Source organism: Tupaia chinensis, unplaced genomic scaffold, assembly GCF_000334495.1.
Source record: "Tupaia chinensis unplaced genomic scaffold, TupChi_1.0 Scaffold144045_1, whole genome shotgun sequence".
Taxonomy (NCBI): Eukaryota; Metazoa; Chordata; class Mammalia; order Scandentia; family Tupaiidae; genus Tupaia; species Tupaia belangeri.
The window spans coordinates 1,047,262-1,067,572 of NW_006203897.1; the positions used below are offsets into that span (position 1 = coordinate 1,047,262).

General features: G+C 38.8%; 1 protein-coding gene and 1 pseudogene across 1 annotated transcript in view; one reads left to right on the forward strand and one right to left on the reverse strand.

The window, feature by feature from the left end:
- PAN3 (poly(A) specific ribonuclease subunit PAN3) overlaps window positions 1–20,311 on the forward strand; it is a gene marked incomplete at its 5' end in the record, with an annotated part of 156,723 nt that overhangs the window by 27,941 nt on the left and 108,471 nt on the right. Inside the window, 1 exon segment of the mRNA XM_014583104.2 lies at window positions 3,441–3,602. Coding sequence (XP_014438590.1) covers window positions 3,441–3,602 — 162 coding nt within the window.
- Window positions 9,667–20,311, reverse strand: part of LOC102476035 (calmodulin-binding transcription activator 1 pseudogene) — a 22,323-nt pseudogene continuing 11,678 nt past the window's right edge.

Consider the following 20,311-nt stretch of genomic DNA (forward strand, 5'->3'; position numbering starts at 1 on the left):
TGCGCTCACCAGACAGACAGAGAGAGACACAGAGACCAAAAGCGAGAAATCACCCCCTGGAGGGGATGGTCACTCCGCAATCCCTTCTCCTCCGTTCCCTCTCGGGATCTTGGGCACGCACGCACACACGCCCGGTGTGAGTTTTAAGCCACCGGGTCCGGGACGCGAATCACGGTCGACTACTTGGGAGTCCAGCGACATAGCCATTACGCTAACTGCTGGTTCCCTGGGAATCCAACACTTTTTAACTACCACACCACCTGCTGGCCCTGACAGGTTATGATTTTAAGTAAATATTCTTTGATTTGTTGAACTCTTATGGTAGTGTTAGAATAATCTTTGGCCAGAATTTTTTTTTTTTTTTTTTGAGAGAGATTTTTGCTATAGGGCGCGTGCGCTCGCCAGACAGACAGAGAGAGACATAGAGACAGAAAGCGAGAAATCACCCCCCAGGGGGGATGGTCACGCCGCAATCCCTTCTCCTCCATTCTCCTCTCGGGATCATGGGCACGCACGCACACGCGCCCGGCGGGAGTTTTAAGCCACCGGGTTCGGGACGCGAACCGCGGTCGACTACGTGGGAGTCCAGCGACATAGCCATTACGCTAACTGCTGGTTCCCTGGCCAGAATTTTTTTTAAAGTTAGTTTGTTTCTTCCGTGAGAGAGAGAAAGTGGAGAGCACTAGTGTGCTAGAGTAAGCGCACACTCCAACAGGGTCTTCATGCTGTGACCCACCCACAGTCTCGGCTGGCTTGCATGGATCATGGGCATGTGCACAGTGGCATGTTCAGGGAGGTCCTGGGCTGTGAGTTCAGTATGTTTTTCATGTGTGTTCAGTTTCTATGTTTTATCCCAGGAATTTTCTCAAATATAAATTTTTACTTAGTGAAGTGTTTTATTTATTTATTTATTTATTTTTAATTGCCAGAGAACACATGCACTTGAGAAGAGAGTGAGAGAGAACGTACCCCACAATGGGGTGTGAAGTCATGCCACAATTCATTCTTCACTTCTCCATCTGTCAGAATTTTGGGCTGGGCCACAAATGTACATATTTGACAGGTTTTTCAAGCTGTTAGGGCCAGAATTCAGACTGTGGTTGGCCATGTGGGATCTCGCTCCCTCAGTCACCATGGTACAGGGCTAGTGAGGTCTCAATTGAGGTGAGCTTATATGTTGTTTTCAACAGGGAGAACTCATCTGTAAAAACTTTCTTTTAACATAGACATAAAGAATAACTGGATCAGTACAAGATTGCTTAAATTGGAAATACTTTAGCTTCATAATACTCTACCTACTGCTATAATTATTGAATAGGTAGGTTAGTCTGGTTGTCTTTTTTTTTTTTTTTTTTTTTTTAGCTATTTTTGCTATAGGGCACTTGCACTAGCCGGAGAGACAGAAAGCAATAAATCACTCCCTTGGGAGGATGGCCACTCCACAGTCCCTTCTCCTCTTGGGATTTTGGGCATGCATGCACATGTACCTGATGTGAATTTGAAGCCACTGCATACAGGACTTGAACCATGGTGGGAGTTCAGTGATGTAATCATTATGCCATCTGTTGTTCCCTCTACAGAGTTGCTTTTCTTAATGCTAGCTTAATTATTTTTTACTTCGTTGAATCAAAGACAGTATAGCAGAACCTTATTTGTGGAGGGGAGAATCTAATCTGCATAGAGTAATTTGCATAGATATTATTTACGAGGAGTTTAAACTTTAGAAATCAGTGGGTTTTATTTGTGTGTGTGTGTGTGTGTGTGTGTGTTTTGCTGTAGGATGTATGTGTGTCCACTCAGAGAGGGTGAAAGTGAGAAATCATATCCTGAACTGTTCGGCCACACTGTAGTCCCTTCTCCTTTTTCCTCTCTGGATTTTAGACATGCATATACACTTGCCTGGTGTGTTTTTCAAGCTGCTGGGCCTAGGACTCTTAACTATGCAGTTGGCAATGTGAGATCTGGTACCTTAAACACCATGCCACCTGCTGGTCTGAAATCAAATTTTTTTCCTGCATTGTTTTTTTCCTATTAGAAACAAATGGTAAATATATTTGTCTGGCTTTGGCATATTTCTCTCTCTCTCTCTTTTTTTTTTTAGAGAGATTTTTGCTTTAGGGTGCATGTGCTCACTTTAGAAACAGTAAGAGAGAAAGTGAGAAATCACCCTCTGCCTCCCCCCCGCCCCCCCAGGGGAATGGCCATGCCACAATCCCTTCTCTTCTCTCCTCCCAGGGTCTTGGGCACATATGCCCACGAACCTGGCATGATTTTCAAGCTACCAGGTCCGGGACTTGAACGGTGGTTGGCCGTGTGGGAGTCTACTGATACAGTGCTATGCCTTATTAACTATCTGTTTCAGTGGTCTTATACAAAATGACCAAACAAGGAGTGTACATAGGTTTTTCTTCTATTTTGTCTTTTAAATTAGATACTTTTCTAATCATATAACTATATTCTCTGAAGAGAAAAAATATAGATACAAAAAGTTTGTGTAGAAATGGAATTAAAGTTTAAATTTATTTTCACGGAACACATTTTTGAAATCTATGCACAATGTTCTAGTACACATTTTCCATGAGCTTTGGTGGAAGATCCTTCTTTACAGATTTTCTTTATTATGCTATTTAGTGTAAATTTGCCATAATTAAGAAAAACAAGATATTAATTATCATTAATTTCCATGTATAAAAGCTTTGCTAAGCATTATTAAGATGGTTTACTAACTTTATTATTAGGCAATGAATTATGGTTTTATTAAATAATTTATTCAGAATCCTTCTGTTCAAATTACGAATATTTAAAAGACCAATGACATTTGTATTTTTTTTCTTTTCAGTCTGAAGTTCTTTTTATTGAGTATCTTAGGTTTTATGTCTACTAAATATGGAGTGACTTATACTCTGGCCTAATGTTCATAGAATTGAAAAGAAATTAGAAATCTACTCCTTTGGGATTAACTGCTTTTAAATGGGGTAGTTCACAGTAGGAAATATGGTAGCAAGATAAGTAAGTGAAAAAGATGTAGTTTGGAGATTTTTTTTCAAATCTGTATTTTTGTGCCCTTGAAGCCACTTCTTCATATTGCAGTGAGAATAGGTAAGTGCCAGTAGAAAAAGATTTTCAAAGCATTTACTTTGCTGATAAGTTAATTTCTATTCATTAAGTAAAGTTTTATAAAATCAGATTATAATCCATTTCTTTAAAATATTTGTTGCTTTAAATGATATTGTTCACCTTATTAGGACTGTGGGTTTTTTGGAGGTGGGGTGGTGGAGTGGGAGGGGTGGGTGGTGATAGGACATTAGAGGGAATGTCTTAAAAATTTTACTTGTTTCCTATTCCACCATTCCCAGTCTCTGCTATATGTTAGTTATGTTAGTTTAGATTAGTGTGGGAGAAGTTAGGAGTGGCCTGGTTTCTTTCCTTCTTTTTCCTAGCCAAGGAAGTATCGCCTGGGGATGCTGGAAGAGAGGCTAGTTCCGATGGGATCAAAGGCTCGAAAAGCAAAGAACCCTATTGGCTGCCTTGCTGACAGGTGTAAATCAGGAGTACCCATCAATATGGTTTGGTGGAACAGAGTCACAGAAAACAATTTACAGGTAAAGATAATTTTTATTAGACATTATTTGAAAGTGATATCTTGGCTGCTTTCTGTATGTGTGGGATGGCGGGTACAATAGGATTGTATGCTTAGCTGATGAACTTAGGTGATTTTAAAAAATTTTAAGTAAGGTTAGTGACCCACTATTAACCAGCTGAAATGATTTTTGTTTGGTAGCTTTTTGAGCTATCCCTGCTTACTTAATTTTATTAAATTAATTTTTTCTCTTTTAATTTTGTTAACATTTGAGTTCAGTTGTTTGTAATACACAGAGTTATTCTGGGTCCTACCATATTCAAAAGTCATGTCATAAAATTTATTATAGAATGTTCCATTTGTTTGGAATCTGAACAACAGGAAGTGTCATGTGTTGTCTTTTTGTACATTTCTACTAGGAAATAAAATGATATGTAAATAAACTTGTAAGAATTTGCTCTGAAACCTACTGCAGTAGTAATCATCACAGTGCTATTATATTTGGTCACCGGGAAAGTCATGGATATTCCTCTATGTTTTTCTATGCAAAAATGTGTCATGACAACCCAATAGATACATTTAGTCTTTGACTTATTAACAGTAAACATTAAAAATGAATTCTTTTAACTCAAGGATTAGATTTTACATAAGATTTTGAAGTACAGTGGTCCCCTTTTTCTTGTAGTTTCCTTTTCTGAGGTTTTGAGTACCATTCCACAAATATACAATTTTTAAGTTTTAAAATTTTTCATTGTTCTGAGTAATGTGATGACAAAACACCATCCTGTGTTGTCTCCACCCACGACATAAATCACTCTTTGTCCAGTCCAATAGCCATTTCAGTTAACAGATGAAAAAGATACTCAAGTTGAACATCCCTAATCTGAATATCCCAAATCTGAAATGCTTCTAAATCTGTAACTGATATGATGTCACAGGTTGAAAATTCTACACCTGACCTTACATGATGGGTAGCAGTCAAAATGGTGTAATACAGTATATAAAATCATGTTCAATCAATGTGTATAAATGTATTTTGTGTTTAGATTTCGGTTTCATCCACAAGATACCTCATTATGTATATGCAAATATTTCGAAATCTGAAATAATTTAAAATCTAAACACTTTTGGTCTTAATGCAGTTTAGATTAGGGATTCTCAACCTTTAGAATATATAGGACTCACCTATAGTTTCAGACATCTTCTGGGGTCTTAGAATATATCCCTCTGAATAAGGAGGACTACTATACTTACAGAGTAATTTATATTCCATTTTAATGTGGATTACAATTATTTTGTTCTCAGTTTTAAAAAATTGGTAATTGTCATGTAGTACAGTTCCTTTCATCAAGATTTTAATTTAGCCAAAGGTAGAATATCTTTCCCCTCAAGCTTTGAGCGGATCAGTATTTAAAATACATATCTAGCCAAAACCTGTCAGCCCAAAGCAGGTACGTATACAGACAGAAAAGATGAAACAAAGTTAACAACTTGGTTTTGTGTTTGTCTCTAGCCTTATACATGGTCCATTACATTTTGCTCTGTTCATTCTTAATACAGCAGCAGTATTTGTGTTTCCTTAGACATAAGGAAATAAGGAATTTACTACAAAAATAGAGCAAAATATGGTTTCTCTCCTTACTGAAATTTTGGTAGGTTTTTTTTGTTTTGTTTTGTTTTGTTTTTTGCTATAGGGCGCGTGCGCTCGCCAGAGAGAGAGAGACAGAAAGCGAGAAATCATCCTCCAGAGGGGATGGCCATGCCGCAATCCCTTCTCTTCCATTCTCCTCTCGAGATCTTGGGCATGCACGCACATGCGCCCGGCGTGAGTTTTAAGCCACTGGGCCCGAGATGCGAACTGCTGTCGACTACATGGGAGTCCAGCAACATAGCCATTACGCTAACTGCTGATCCCAGGTAGGTTTTTTTAAAGATAAAAACCAAAGGATTTTTTTCATATAATCAGATACTTACATTTTCTTTGGCAAGCTTTGAATATGTCAATTTGAATCACAATATAGTTATTTTAACTGAATTTTTCTTGTCTTTGAGGTCAGTAGGAGAGATTTGACAAATAATTATTTTTCAATTTAAAAATTTTGAAAACAAGGGACCAGCAGTTAATGTAATGTCTATGTCTCTGGATTCCCATGTAGTCGACCGCAGTTCAAGTCCCGGACCCGGTGGCTTAAACTCACATCAGCACGTGTGCGTGCGTGCCCAAGATCCTGGGAGAAGAATGGAGGAGAGGGGATTGCACCGTGACAATCCCCCCTAGGGGGTGATTTCTCGCTTTCTGTCTCTCTGTCTCTTTTTGTCTTTCTGGTGAGCACAGGCGCCTTTTAGCAAAAAGCCTTTCTCCAAAAAAGAAATAATAATTGTGAAAATAAATTCCACCCCAACTATGTGAGAACAGATACAGTTATAACTGGAACTACTTGTAGGTAGCAGTGAACATTTTTGCTCCAGATTTAGAGATTTATAAACTCAAAAATACCTCACATTTATGCCAGCAGGTGGAATTGTGGCTAAGGGCACTAGACTCCAAAATGGCTGACCGTGGTTCAAGTCCCAGACCTGACAGTTTGCTTTCTCACTTTTTTGCTCTCACTATTGCTCTGTCCCTTGCTGGTCAAATTAAAAATGAATAAATAAATAAACAAAAAATAAAATAATTCTTAAATTAAAAAAGAAAAAAAAGGAATGTCTCACATTATCAGCCACATGTCGAGGTGCTGAAAAATACTAATCTAGTCTCCACTACTATCTTTGTGAATTCGTATACTAGGGACCTGGAGTAGAGTTTTTGTTTTTGTTTTCTTTTTGCTATACATACACGTGCACTTGCCAAAGAGACAGAAAGCAAGAAATAACCCCCCAGGACCACATTGCAGTCCCTTCTCCTCCATCTCCTCTTGGGATTTTGGGCACACACACAGTTGTACCTGGTGTGATTTTCAAGCCACCGGGTCTGGGACTTGAACCATGCTCAGCCACGTCAGAGTCCAGTGATGTACAACTATGCCATCTGCTGGCCCTGGTTTTATTTATTTATTTATTTTATGCGAACGAGAGAAAAGCTAGATAATTTTGATCAGATCTTGTCACACGTGATACTTCTTGCCCCAGCCTCCCAATCATGGAGAAGCACAAGTTCATCATACCCTTACCCCCAGCCTTTTTAGATTTTCTGGGACCCAAACCTGGATCTCCCAGGTAGCCTCAGATGAATGTATATGTTTTCTGTTGGAGTTTTTATCTTTTTGTTGTGGAAGAAGAATAATTTTTTTCTTTTTTTTTTTTTTGGAGAGATTTTCGCTATAGGGCATGTGCACGCACCAGACAGACAGAGAGAGACATAGAGACAGAAAGCGAGAAATCACCCCCCAGAGGGGATGGTCACGCCGCAATCCCTTCTCCATTCTCCTCTCGGGATCTTGGGCACGCACACACATGCGCCTGGCGTGAGTTTTAAGCCACCAGGTCTGGGACGCGAACCGCGGTCGATGACGTGGGAGTCCAGCGACATAGCCATTGCGCTAACTGCTGGTTCCTGAAGAAGAATAATTTCTATAAGTCACATAACAAATTTTAAGTGATTATTTAGCTAGATATTCATCTTTCCTGTCCCATTTGTTTTCCTTTAAAGCTTAAGTCCTCCCAAATCTTAAGGTCAGAGAAATATTCATATTTTAATAATGATAGCTATGTTTATTAAATAGTTATCTTATGCCAGGCACTACACTGAGTTCTTCACATGAATTGGCTTTGGTTCTTCCTAATAACCTTATGGGATATATATTATTGTTAAATGAAACATTTTTACAGGGGCCACGTGAAGTTAGGGTTAAATGGTAGAGGAGCAGAAGTATGAACTCAAGTTTGTCAGACTCAGAATCCCTCCACTTCTGTGTGATACAGGTCTAGGTGTACTACAGATATGATTGTTTTAATTATATATGTTTATTTAACTGGTTAGCTGAACTTTTGTAGGGCAGTGTTTTTTTGAGAATAAAAGGCATACATGATTTCTAGACACAGTCTTTAGCGTAAGCGTAACTGCAGACTTCATAAGGTCAGTCCTTTCTCGTGCTTCATCTCTTTCACACTAGTACTTAGCTATCTTTCTTTCTGGAACTGTAAATATTTCTTTTCTTTTTTTTTTTGGAGAGGTTTTTGCTATAGGGCACGTGCGTTTGCCAGCCAGACAGAGAGAGACATATAGACAGAAAGCGAGAAATTACCCCCCAGGGGGCATGGCCATGCCGCAATCCCTTCTCCTCCATTCTCCTCTCGGGATCTTGGGCACGCACGCACACGCGCCTGGCGTGAGTTTAAGCCACTGGGTCCGGGACTCGAACCGTGGTCGACCACATGAGAGTCCAGTGACATAGCCATTATGCTAACTACTGGTCCCGTGGAACTTTAAATATTTCTTTACATTGGTTATTTTTTAAGAGAGATTTTTGCTATACGGCGCATTCACTCACTAAAGAGAGACAGAGAGATAGAAATTGAGAAATCACCCTCCAGGGGGTATGGCTATGCTGCAGTTCCTTCTCTTCCATTCTCGTCTTGGGATTTTGGGCATGGACGCACACGTGCTCGGTATGAGCTTAAGCTGCTGAGTCTGGGACTCAAACTTGGTCTACTAAATGGGAGTCCAGTGATGTAACCATTTTGCCATCTGCTGGTCTGATTTCTTAGTCTTGATTTACCATTTCGGCCTTTTTCCACTGCTGAAAACACAGACAACTGACTAACAGAAAAAAAATAATAAAATCTTTGTGTTTTCTTACTCAGTGATAAAATTCTGTCACTTACGTTGTGTTTATTCTCAGTGCTGAATTTCTTTGAAGAGGCTGGTGATTCCTAACTGATTATTACTTAGTAATCTTTTTATTTATTTTCTACCAAGAATCTCATGATATGAAAGAGTCTGACTACTAAACAAGACATTTATAAAACTATGAATCATGCCTTTATTTTGAAATATATATGTATAGAACTTTTATTGAGAATCAAAGAAATAGTATTTTCCCTTGTTCATGTAACTTTGTGAATTTATCATTTGTTTTGAAATATTAATAGTACCCATCCGGTCTCCGTTACTGTGTTTGTGAGCTTTCCAATTGGTGACTCTTGACGTACTTACTGTCTACTCTTTCAGTACCATCCATTATTCCTTTAATATCTACAGTTTGGTGTAACTAAAACATTTTGCTGTAAGTGCTCCAAAAGTTGGCTGGAAATCTCCTTAGTTGTCAGTTCCCCCAGTTTTATCTAGTACTCAATACTGCTGGCTACCTTTTTATTTTGGAAACTCTCTTTTGTACTTCTTTATTCAGTTTTGCTAGAGGGGACATGTACTCACAGAGACAGAGAGAGGGAAAGTGAGAAATCACACCCTCGGGGGGGATGGCCACGCAGCAATTCCTTCTCCTTCATTCTCTTGGGATTTGGGGCACACACATGCCCGGTGGTATGTTTTTTAAAGCCACAGGGTCTGGGACGCGAACCATGTGGTTGGTCCTATGGGAGCCAGCTACCCTCATCTCCACACTACCTTTTGGTGCCTCCTTTGCACTCTTAACTTTGGTTTTGTCTCTGGGTCCTTGCGAGTTTCTGTTCTTGTTTCATTTGTTATTTGCTGTTTCTCATGTGCTGCTGACTTATGAGATATTTTGTGTTAGAATTATCTTCGGAGTTCAAGACCCAGATTTTTGTGTCCTCTGATATCTTTGCATGTAAACAAATATCCTGTTACTTCAAAAAAGGCATGTCTAAAAACCTTGTTTATTTTTCTCTAAACAAACAGCCTTTTCTTTGAAAAATTTTTTTATTTTAAAAACTGAAATGAATTTTAATACAGAAAATGACAGCATTTTGCAAATTTATCGCTCAAAGGGGTACCTCTATTTAAGGAAATCAGTGTGTTACACTCTGAGAGGTAAAATGTTACAGCTTGTACACCAAAATTTTAAAATTAAATTAAATTAAAAAATGAAATACGACGGTAATGCATGTCAGAGGATCAAAGGTGAAGGTTCACACATTATTAAAAGAAATCCAAAAGGACAGTTGCGTCATGATCTTTCATTAGTGTTTCAGCAGTGCCTCTCTTGTAAAACTTGAATATTTCAGCAGACATTCAAGCAGCTTTTTCGGGAAAAAGATATTTACATGACTACTATTGCTGTTCCCATGATATCTTCTATAGGTGGCACGGTGTTGGGAACACAGTGGGTGCTAGTTCCACAGAATACACTTTGAGAATTGCTCTTCCGGCTTGTTTTGGGCAGCCATTTCTCCTCCGCACATCACCTCCCCCTCCTCCTCGCGACTGGAACCCCAAGCGTGAGCCTGGTACTGCCACCACTGCCGGCCCAGCCACCCTACTGACCTCTTTTTAAAAAATTTGTCAGAGGGTGCATGTGCCCGGTATAGGGAGAGAGAGAAGGAGAAAGTACCCATAATGGGCTGTGGTCATACCACAGTCCGTCCTGTGAGGGTTTTGGGCACGCACACACACGCGCCTGGTGTGTTTTTTCTAGCTGCTAGGTTTGGATTTGAATCATGGTTGGCCATGTGAGATCAAGCTCCCAATGCACAGGGCTTAACCACTGTGCTCCATGGCTGGCCCTCTACAACTTTTCTTATTCTGTCTTCAGTTAATGGCATTATTATCGTCTTCCCTATTATCTCCTATACTTTACCACTTATTATGGGAATGAAATTATGGAAGTTGCTTACCCATTAATTGAAAGACAATGTGTTAGTCAATATACATTTGCTGTTGTATTAAGTGTTTATAATAATAATTCCATATCCCCACTTTACAAATATGGAAATTACCCTTTACAAAAGCGAAATAATGCTAGTATGTGATAGAACTGGGATTCTAGCCAAGATCTATTTAATTGTAAATTCTGAAATTTCCTACCATATTGCGTATTTCTAATTTTTTTTAAGTCTGCAGTTACTTCCATTCTTTTTTTTTTTACAATATTGACTTAGTTTATGCTCTACACTTGTTTTTTGAATAATTTTTTTAAAATCCCTTCATGTTCTGTCCTGTCTTACTGCCTGTCTCTCCATATTCATCCACATGTATTACATTCTAATAATATGGGCTCTTTCATTGCATCCAATATCAGTTCAATATTTGTATCTTTGTATATTGTTAGCTCAACCTGAAAACGATCTCTCCTTTTGCCTTTATTTGATGGCTCAGATGCTAACTTCTTTGTGAATACTTAATATTCCAAGTATCTGGGGGAAATAAATAAATAATTTATTCTACTGTTTCCACAGTCCTTGGTGTTATTTCATTCTGTATTGTGTTACATTTTTTAGTTTATCTTTCTCTACTGGGTTATAAATATTTGAGACTCGGTATATATTTATTTTTTTCTATATTTTTAAAGTATTTTCCTTGTTTATGAGCAGTACTTTAATTTGCTTTAATTGTGTAATATATGCAATAAGATTTCTGTATTTCAAAAAAAAGAATAGATTTTGTGGGGTTTATAGCTACTATATGTTATTAGTGCTTATTTTTTGTATCACAGCTGATTTAGAGCAAGATTGCTTTTGAAATTTTAGAAATCTTCCATTTTTTCTCTTAAAACTGTAAATTTAACATTATCCAAACATTCTTGATATTTTTTAATCTTCTGAGGCTGGTGATAGTCCTAATTATTTTTTGACAGTGTTATTTAGTGACAAAACTTCTCTGTTATGTATACTTTTTAGAAATAATTATTTTATTTAACTTTATTTATTCATTTATTCTAATTTGACCAGAGAAAGAGAGAAAGCTAGTCGCCAGGTGTGGAATTTGATCTGCAGTTGGCTGTGTGGGAGTCCAGCACCCTTAACCACCATGCCACCTGCTGGCCCCAGTATACATTTTTTTTAAGAGAGATTTTTTGCTGCAGGGGGTGTGAGCTTGCCAGAGACACAGTGAGAAATCACCCCCCACCCCCCACCAGGAAGGATGGCCATGCTGCAATCCCTTCTCTCCCATTCTCTTCTTGGGATTTTGGACATGTGTGCACATGCACCCAGTGTGAGTTTCAGGCCTCTGGGTCTGGGACTTGAACCATGGTCAGCCATGTGGGAGTCCAGCACCTTAACCACTACACCACCTGATGCGGTGGCATAGGGCATCACAGTATGAAAGGGTAAGTAAAAGTGTATGTCAACTCTGGTCTCTTTCATTCTTATAAAATCACTAGTATTGAATCCAGAGAGGCCCACCTTGAATACTCTATCTAATCCTAATTACCTCCTAAAGGTTCCACTTCTTAATCCCAGAGTCAGATTGAGTTTCTACCCTCTCTCTCTATTTTTTTTTTTCTTTGCACTCTGTGGAGAGACAGAGAGATGGAAAGCGAGATAATCATCCTCCTGGGATCTTTGGTGCACACACACATATACACACACACACACACACACACACACACACACCTATACACACGTGCCTGGCACGATTTTTAGCCTACTTGGTCCGGGACTTGAACTGTGTTCGGCCATGTGGGAGTCCAGCAATGTCACTGCCACGCCATCTGCTGGTCCCTCCACCCTCTTAATATCACACACTAGCAATAATTTTTACACATGAGTTGGGGAACATAGTCAAATAGTAGCAAACTAAGTTGCAAATTCACTTTGATCTTTTCCTTCAGTCTATGTCTAGAATGAGTTTCCATTCCTCCATCTGCCTAATATGTATGTAAATTCAAGATTTTTCATTTGTTCATTGACTGCACAGTTCAAAAGCTGTTTCATTAAAACTTATCTAAACTTAATGACATTAAATAATATCATGTCTATTTTGTCTCAGACCTTGGGAATCAATGGGGTTATAAATTATAAATCACACATATTACTGCTATTTTAGCTTACCCAGTAGAGTGAACTGTTGAAGGACTGGATTTTTAGAGAATTCATGTACTGTATTACCTACTTGTCAACATATTTTGAAATTAATTTATTTATATAATTTGATCAAATAGCATTTTTTTTTTTAAAGAGGTTTTTGCCATAGGCATGGGGAAGTGGGGCAGAGAGACAGACACAGTGAGATGAAAGGTGAGAAATCAACTGCTCAGAGGATGGCCACCACAATCCCTTCTTCATGCTCCTCCTAGGGCATGCAGGCACATGTGCGCAGCGTGATTTTCAAGTCACCGGGTCTAGGACTTGAACCGTGGTCAGTAATATGGGAGTCCAGTGATGTAGCCACTACACCATCTGCTGGTCCCAAATTGCATTTCTTGTAAGAAGTGTTTAATTAGAAGAATGCTCACATTAAATCTCTTGTTTTAAACATTGTCCTGTGAATTTTAGTTGCTTATTACTAATGTTTTTAAGATTTCAGGGAGGTTTCGGAAACTCCCTGTATATAGTTCAATTTTCAGTTACTCACTGGTGTTACTTCAGAGTCTTTATTGTCTCATGCCTCAGGAAATGGGTTAATTTAGACTTTCAGTGAAATATCAATAGATTGAGGCTTTAAAGGTAAAGTATCAACCTATCTCGTTAGGTTTCTTTAGGGCATCTGAAGAATTGTATGTTGCAGGTACACTGGCTTTACTGTAATATACTTCTTTGTTTCTTTAGCTCCCCCTTAGATCCCCTCTTCTCTTCATAGCCACTGTTCTGAACCTTTAGCATTTTCCTCAGATTCGTTCAGTCCTTGGCCCAGACTCTACGGTGCAGTTGATAGTATACCAGGCTGTGGAGCTGGAAGCCACATGCTAACCATGGTTCATATACCTGGCCTAACCTTTCAGCCCTTTCTCTTTAATATGACCTTGTGTTCAAAGATGAGAGGAAAACAGGGCATTTAGAATGAATTGCCTCATGTGCGTCAACTTTCTACTTAGCTGCAATTTTTTTTTTTAATTTAAACTACTCCTAACTATGTTTCCTCCTGTTTCAAATAGGTAAGTGTTTCTTTACTATGTGCTTGGGAAACAATTTTTATTCTGTCTAGCAATTAATTCTCTCATTTACCTTTTCTATTTTTAGACCATTTCTCCCTCTATATTGGTTTCTTCTCCTAACTTATAAAACATGCTTATTTAAGTCTTTTGTTTTTTGGTGACTCTCAGAACAAAGAATGCTACATAAAGAAAAGGTCCTATGGCCATTCCACTTGGGAAACTGTGAATTACAATTTGGGAAATGGCTTGTACTTACTGTGAATACTTTTTTTTGCTTTATGTTTATTCCTAGTTTTCCCTTTTCCTTTCACTATATTAAACCGTTTTGACAAGGCTCTTCAACTGCCAAAATTAATACCATTCTTCTGATTTGATTTCTGCTGCAATTGACACTGTTGATCATTCTTCTTTCCTTAAAACAATTGTTCTCATAACTTTTAGTTTTTCATTATTTTTTTTCCCTTGAGGATCTCTTATCTATTGCCCTCCCCTTAAGAACTCTCCCAAGTTATCATTGCCTCTCTGTTTTTACTTCCCTAGAACCTGTTGGTGATCTCATGAAAGTGTCTTTATTTCTTTAGCTACTCTCTATTTGCATTTGACTCCCAAATATTTTTTCCCCTAATCTTCTCCACTTACTCTAAATATTGTATTTCTGGCTTCTTCTGGACATCTTTATCTATAGGACTTCAAATTTAACATAAGGTCAACACTTTTCAACCTGTTCATCACACACACCTGTACACACTTGCTTAGTCACAATTCTGTGACTGTTAACATGGTTATTGATATCACCTGTTGTCTAATCTGTGCGCTCTTCTTGACTCTTCTGACTTATGTGCCACATCCTTTAGTCCTTTACGATTTATTACTTTGGCCACTTTCAAATTGTCTTTATTCTTAGTGTTACACTGAATTATGATTTAGGTCTACCTTTATTTCTTACTTAGACTGTTATTAACGTCTTCTCTTATATGGTTTCCTGCTTCTGGTTTTATCTTTTTAATTATGCCAGAGGGTGCATGTGTTTGTTAGAAGGAAACAGAAAGACAGAAACAAACGAAGAAGGTAAGAATGCACCCCCTGTGAGGAATAATCATGCAGCAATCTCTTCTCCATTTCTCTCTCCTTTTGGGTTTTTTTTTTTTTTTTTTGGTTTCCATAAGCTTTTTATTTTATCATCATAATCTTGTTTATATTGCATTGGATTACATATAACTTTACAGTGTATTACAATGCTTTTTCCAAAAAGGAATGCCCTGCATGTCAGTCAATACAGAGACATTAATCTCCCCACTTCATCATTCATTATCTTTTCAATGTTTTTCCCCATCATCATTATTATTATTCCAATTGTCTTTTTAATCAGTCAATCACTTTTTCTCATTTTGCTTGTAAAAAGACTTTACCCATCATGAAATACTTCTCAGACCAATCCAGTTGAGAATACTATACATGTCATCATCAACAGGTAATAAGCCATATCTGTGTCCCACTAATGTCCTGCCTCTCTATTCCGTTTGGGATTTTGAGAAATTAGGTGCACATGCCTGATGTGTGTGTGTGTGTGTGTTTTGTTTTTGTTTTGTTGTTGTGGTTTGTTTTGTTTTGTTTTTGTTTTTTAGTTTTGCTGTAGGGTGCATCTGCTTGCCAGAGAGACAGAGAGAGAGAGGAAAAGTGAGAAATCAATTCCTTGGGGGAATGGGCATGCTGTAGTCTGTTCTGTTTTACTCTCCTCTTGGGATTTTGGGCATGCGCACACATGTGCCTGGTGCAGTTTTCAAGCTCCCAGATCTGGGACTTGAACCATGAAGTGGGGCATATGGGATGTAGGTGCCTTAATCTCCACACTACCTGCTGGCCCGACCCATTGTGTTTTTTAAACCACCAGATGTCGGACTCAAAGTGCATTTGGCTGTGTGGGATCCAGCTGCCTTAACTACCAGGCTACGGGCCTGGCCCTGGTTTTAGCTTTCAGAGCACTACTTGACTATGTAATCTTCTTTCTCATATTGACATCTTTTTTTTTTTAATCATTAGGAAAATAATCCCCTGAGATGGCATTGAAGGTGCTTCTTGGTCTCCCTGCTTAGACCTGAAATACTACCAGGGTACCACGCTCTACGTGCTTCTGTGTTTGCACATTCTCTTTGAACATTGGCATTGCTTGGTGTACTCTTCCGCCTGTCCTAACTAAAAAAACTTGCCTTTTAGGATTCAACTCAAACATTTGACCTTATAACCTAACTAAGCCACATTAGGTATTTGATCCCTGTTTTAGCGCTTACCATTTGAGGAGAACTTCAGAAGTCATGGAGAAATACAATTAAAGGTGTTCATTTATTTTGATGTAAAAAATCCTGAGGGCACACATCATACAGGGCAACCTGCATGCTGTGTGTCTGGTTGATCCTTCTTTTGGCTTGACTAAATTCATCTTTGTGTATTTCACTTTGTCTCAGCTCACTTTACTTAAGTTGACATCTTCATTCAGGAGACAGGGGAAGGGAGATTTAGGCAGCTCAGAGTGGAGTAAATTATTTTGGGAGAAAGATTAATGGGTCTTTAGGAGAAAAGTAAAGTCTGTGATGTATCAGTTGGTGACAAAGTCTATCTGGATGTAGTGTCTACCTTTAGTCTCCTCTCCTGTGTTAGTTTAATCTTCCCAAGTTGATGAAATTCCCAGGAGAGCATTTATAACAGTTGAGTTCCTTTTGTAGTATCTGGTCTTTAGGCAGATAAGGGAAATTCAGAGACATCTCCCTGCATTTGCAGTTCTCTCAAGTGCTCTTAGTTTGAAGTCCATAGTGGCATATTTTTGGGATAGGAGTCCAAGAACTAGAATGTAAGCTCCATGGCAGTCTGTGCCTGCCTGTATGTCCTTAGCTTCCTCCCTGCTGATCCAACACCTACTGCCTTTTTTCTCTTAAAACTTTGAACTGGAGTTGGTTTTGTAGTCCTAGAGTAATACACTGCCCAAGAAAGATGGGTCCTACATGTATTCAAAACCATGGCCTGCTTACCCTGAAGCACGTTAATGCTCAGGATCAAATGGACTAGAGGACTGAGGAAGGTTATCGTGATATGAATGGACACTGTGAAAGGTGCTCATTTCTCTTTGTGTTACTCTCACATCTGTACCCATGTTCTATCATGGCTGATGAAAGAAAAAATAAATTTCTGCTCTGCCCTCTGAAATCTCTATTCCGTTTGGGATTTTGAGAAATTAGGTGCACATGCCTGATGTGTGTGTGTGTGTGTGTTTTGTTTTTGTTTTGTTGTTGTGGTTTGTTTTGTTTTGTTTTTGTTTTTTAGTTTTGCTGTAGGGTGCATCTGCTTGCCAGAGAGACAGAGAGAGAGAGGAAAAGTGAGAAATCAATTCCTTGGGGGAATGGGCATGCTGTAGTCTGTTCTGTTTTACTCTCCTCTTGGGATTTTGGGCATGCGCACACATGTGCCTGGTGCAGTTTTCAAGCTCCCAGATCTGGGACTTGAACCATGAAGTGGGGCATATGGGATGTAGGTGCCTTAATCTCCACACTACCTGCTGGCCCGACCCATTGTGTTTTTTAAACCACCAGATGTCGGACTCAAAGTGCATTTGGCTGTGTGGGATCCAGCTGCCTTAACTACCAGGCTACGGGCCTGGCCCTGGTTTTAGCTTTCAGAGCACTACTTGACTATGTAATCTTCTTTCTCATATTGACATCTTTTTTTTTTTAATCATTAGGAAAATAATCCCCTGAGATGGCATTGAAGGTGCTTCTTGGTCTCCCTGCTTAGACCTGAAATACTACCAGGGTACCACGCTCTACGTGCTTCTGTGTTTGCACATTCTCTTTGAACATTGGCATTGCTTGGTGTACTCTTCCGCCTGTCCTAACTAAAAAAACTTGCCTTTTAGGATTCAACTCAAACATTTGACCTTATAACCTAACTAAGCCACATTAGGTATTTGATCCCTGTTTTAGCGCTTACCATTTGAGGAGAACTTCAGAAGTCATGGAGAAATACAATTAAAGGTGTTCATTTATTTTGATGTAAAAAATCCTGAGGGCACACATCATACAGGGCAACCTGCATGCTGTGTGTCTGGTTGATCCTTCTTTTGGCTTGACTAAATTCATCTTTGTGTATTTCACTTTGTCTCAGCTCACTTTACTTAAGTTGACATCTTCATTCAGGAGACAGGGGAAGGGAGATTTAGGCAGCTCAGAGTGGAGTAAATTATTTTGGGAGAAAGATTAATGGGTCTTTAGGAGAAAAGTAAAGTCTGTGATGTATCAGTTGGTGACAAAGTCTATCTGGATGTAGTGTCTACCTTTAGTCTCCTCTCCTGTGTTAGTTTAATCTTCCCAAGTTGATGAAATTCCCAGGAGAGCATTTATAACAGTTGAGTTCCTTTTGTAGTATCTGGTCTTTAGGCAGATAAGGGAAATTCAGAGACATCTCCCTGCATTTGCAGTTCTCTCAAGTGCTCTTAGTTTGAAGTCCATAGTGGCATATTTTTGGGATAGGAGTCCAAGAACTAGAATGTAAGCTCCATGGCAGTCTGTGCCTGCCTGTATGTCCTTAGCTTCCTCCCTGCTGATCCAACACCTACTGCCTTTTTTCTCTTAAAACTTTGAACTGGAGTTGGTTTTGTAGTCCTAGAGTAATACACTGCCCAAGAAAGATGGGTCCTACATGTATTCAAAACCATGGCCTGCTTACCCTGAAGCACGTTAATGCTCAGGATCAAATGGACTAGAGGACTGAGGAAGGTTATCGTGATATGAATGGACACTGTGAAAGGTGCTCATTTCTCTTTGTGTTACTCTCACATCTGTACCCATGTTCTATCATGGCTGATGAAAGAAAAAATAAATTTCTGCTCTGCCCTCTGAAACCTTCACACCAGGGAAAAGAGCCTTTTTTTACGTCATTGACAGTGCGTGTTTCTCAGAGACACGTCTTCTTTTGAAACCTTCTCAAATAGGTACTTTTTATTTTCTTACACCCACTAGCATCTACGTCAGTAGAATTAATAACCTCTTAAAAAGAAACAAACAAAAAAAGAAATCCATGCAGTTTTTAATCATATATATTTTCTTTTCTGATTGTCAGAGGTCACGTGCCAGAGAGATGGAGAGAAGGAAAGAGGGAGAAAGAACCGCCGCCCCCACTGGGGGATGGTCATACTGCTATCCTTTCCTCTCCATTTCTCCACCCTGTTAGGATTTTGGGCATGCGCACACATATCCCTGGTGTGTTTTTCAGATTACCAGGACCGGATTTGAACCATGAGGCTGATGGTATGGGAGCCGGCTTCCTTTAACCTTTAGACTATAGGACATTTCCATGAATTTTTTTTCCCCATAGGACATATGTACTAGTCACAGAAAGACAGAGATTTAGAGGGAAAGTGAAAAGTCATGCCACCATCCCTTCTCTATTCTCCACTCAGGATTTTGGGCACACATTCACATGTACTTGCCATGAATTTCAAGCTGCTGGGTCCAGGACAGTCACCCACGTGGGATCCAGTGGCCTTATCTTCCATGCCACCTGTGGCCCTTCCATTTTGATAACACTATTTTCTTCTATTTAACTGTATAACTAGTTCTATAGGCTTTCAATAATGACACATTGTAGATAAAAAATAATTTTTCTCTTTTTTGCTTCAGAGATGTTCTAAGGCCTTGGGAATGTGGAATGAGTTTCAGGATACATTTGATACCTGCAGTGTGCCAACCTGTGAACTTGGAGAAAATAGTACCTATGTTTTTATATATCTTTGTTTTCCATAGTGCCACACATGGTGTCTTTATTATGTATTAGATATTCAAATAATTGAATGACCCTGGATTAGTGATTATTTAGCTGGCTGTGTTTGGCCTTACATTAGTTCTGAAATATAATAATTTTAACATTTTCTTAAAATTTCCTTGGTACAGTTTCATGACATAAAATATTGTGGTAAGCGTTAGAAAAATCCTTTTTTTTCCTTTTAAGAGTTTTTTTTTTTTGCCTTTGGGCACGTGTGTTTGTAGGAGAGAGAAAGAGACAGATAACAGTGAGAGATCACCCCCCGAGGGGATGGAAGGGATAGCCACGGTGCAATCTCTTATCCTCCTGAGATCTTTGATATGCACGCATACGCGCCTGGTTTGATTTTTCAGGACTCAAACTGCGTTTGGCCGTGTGGAAGTCCAGTGTCATAACTACTACACCATCTGCTGGTCCTGAAAATCTTAATATATGTTTACTTTTGTAGTTAGTAAGGCGAGATTTTTTGATGAGGGAGAATTCCTCTACGTAATTCTCTACTTTGGAATGTGACAATTAGATTTTGCTATTGCATAGCTATGGACTGAAGATATACATAGGTGTAGAATATAATTTTAGCTGTATGAAGTATTTTTTTGCCTGTCTAAAATACTACATGATACTCATTTTACTGGACTAATTCACTTAACCTAAATATACATTTTTTTCCTTTTAGGGAAAGTACAGTTGGAAGTGAACTAGATGGTATGCCCTATTACTGTGAATGATTACAGTTGATCCTTGAACAGTGCTGGAGATAGGAGTGCCAACCCCCTGCACAGGCAAAAATCTATAACTTCTGCATATAACTTTTGACTCCCCCAAAACTTAACAACTAATAGCCTACTGTTGACCAGAAGCCTTACCAATAGCATAAACAGTTGATTAGCACATACTCTAATACATACTGTTTGTTAATCTATTTTATACATCGTATCCTATAGTAAAGTAAACTAAAGAAAAGAAAGAG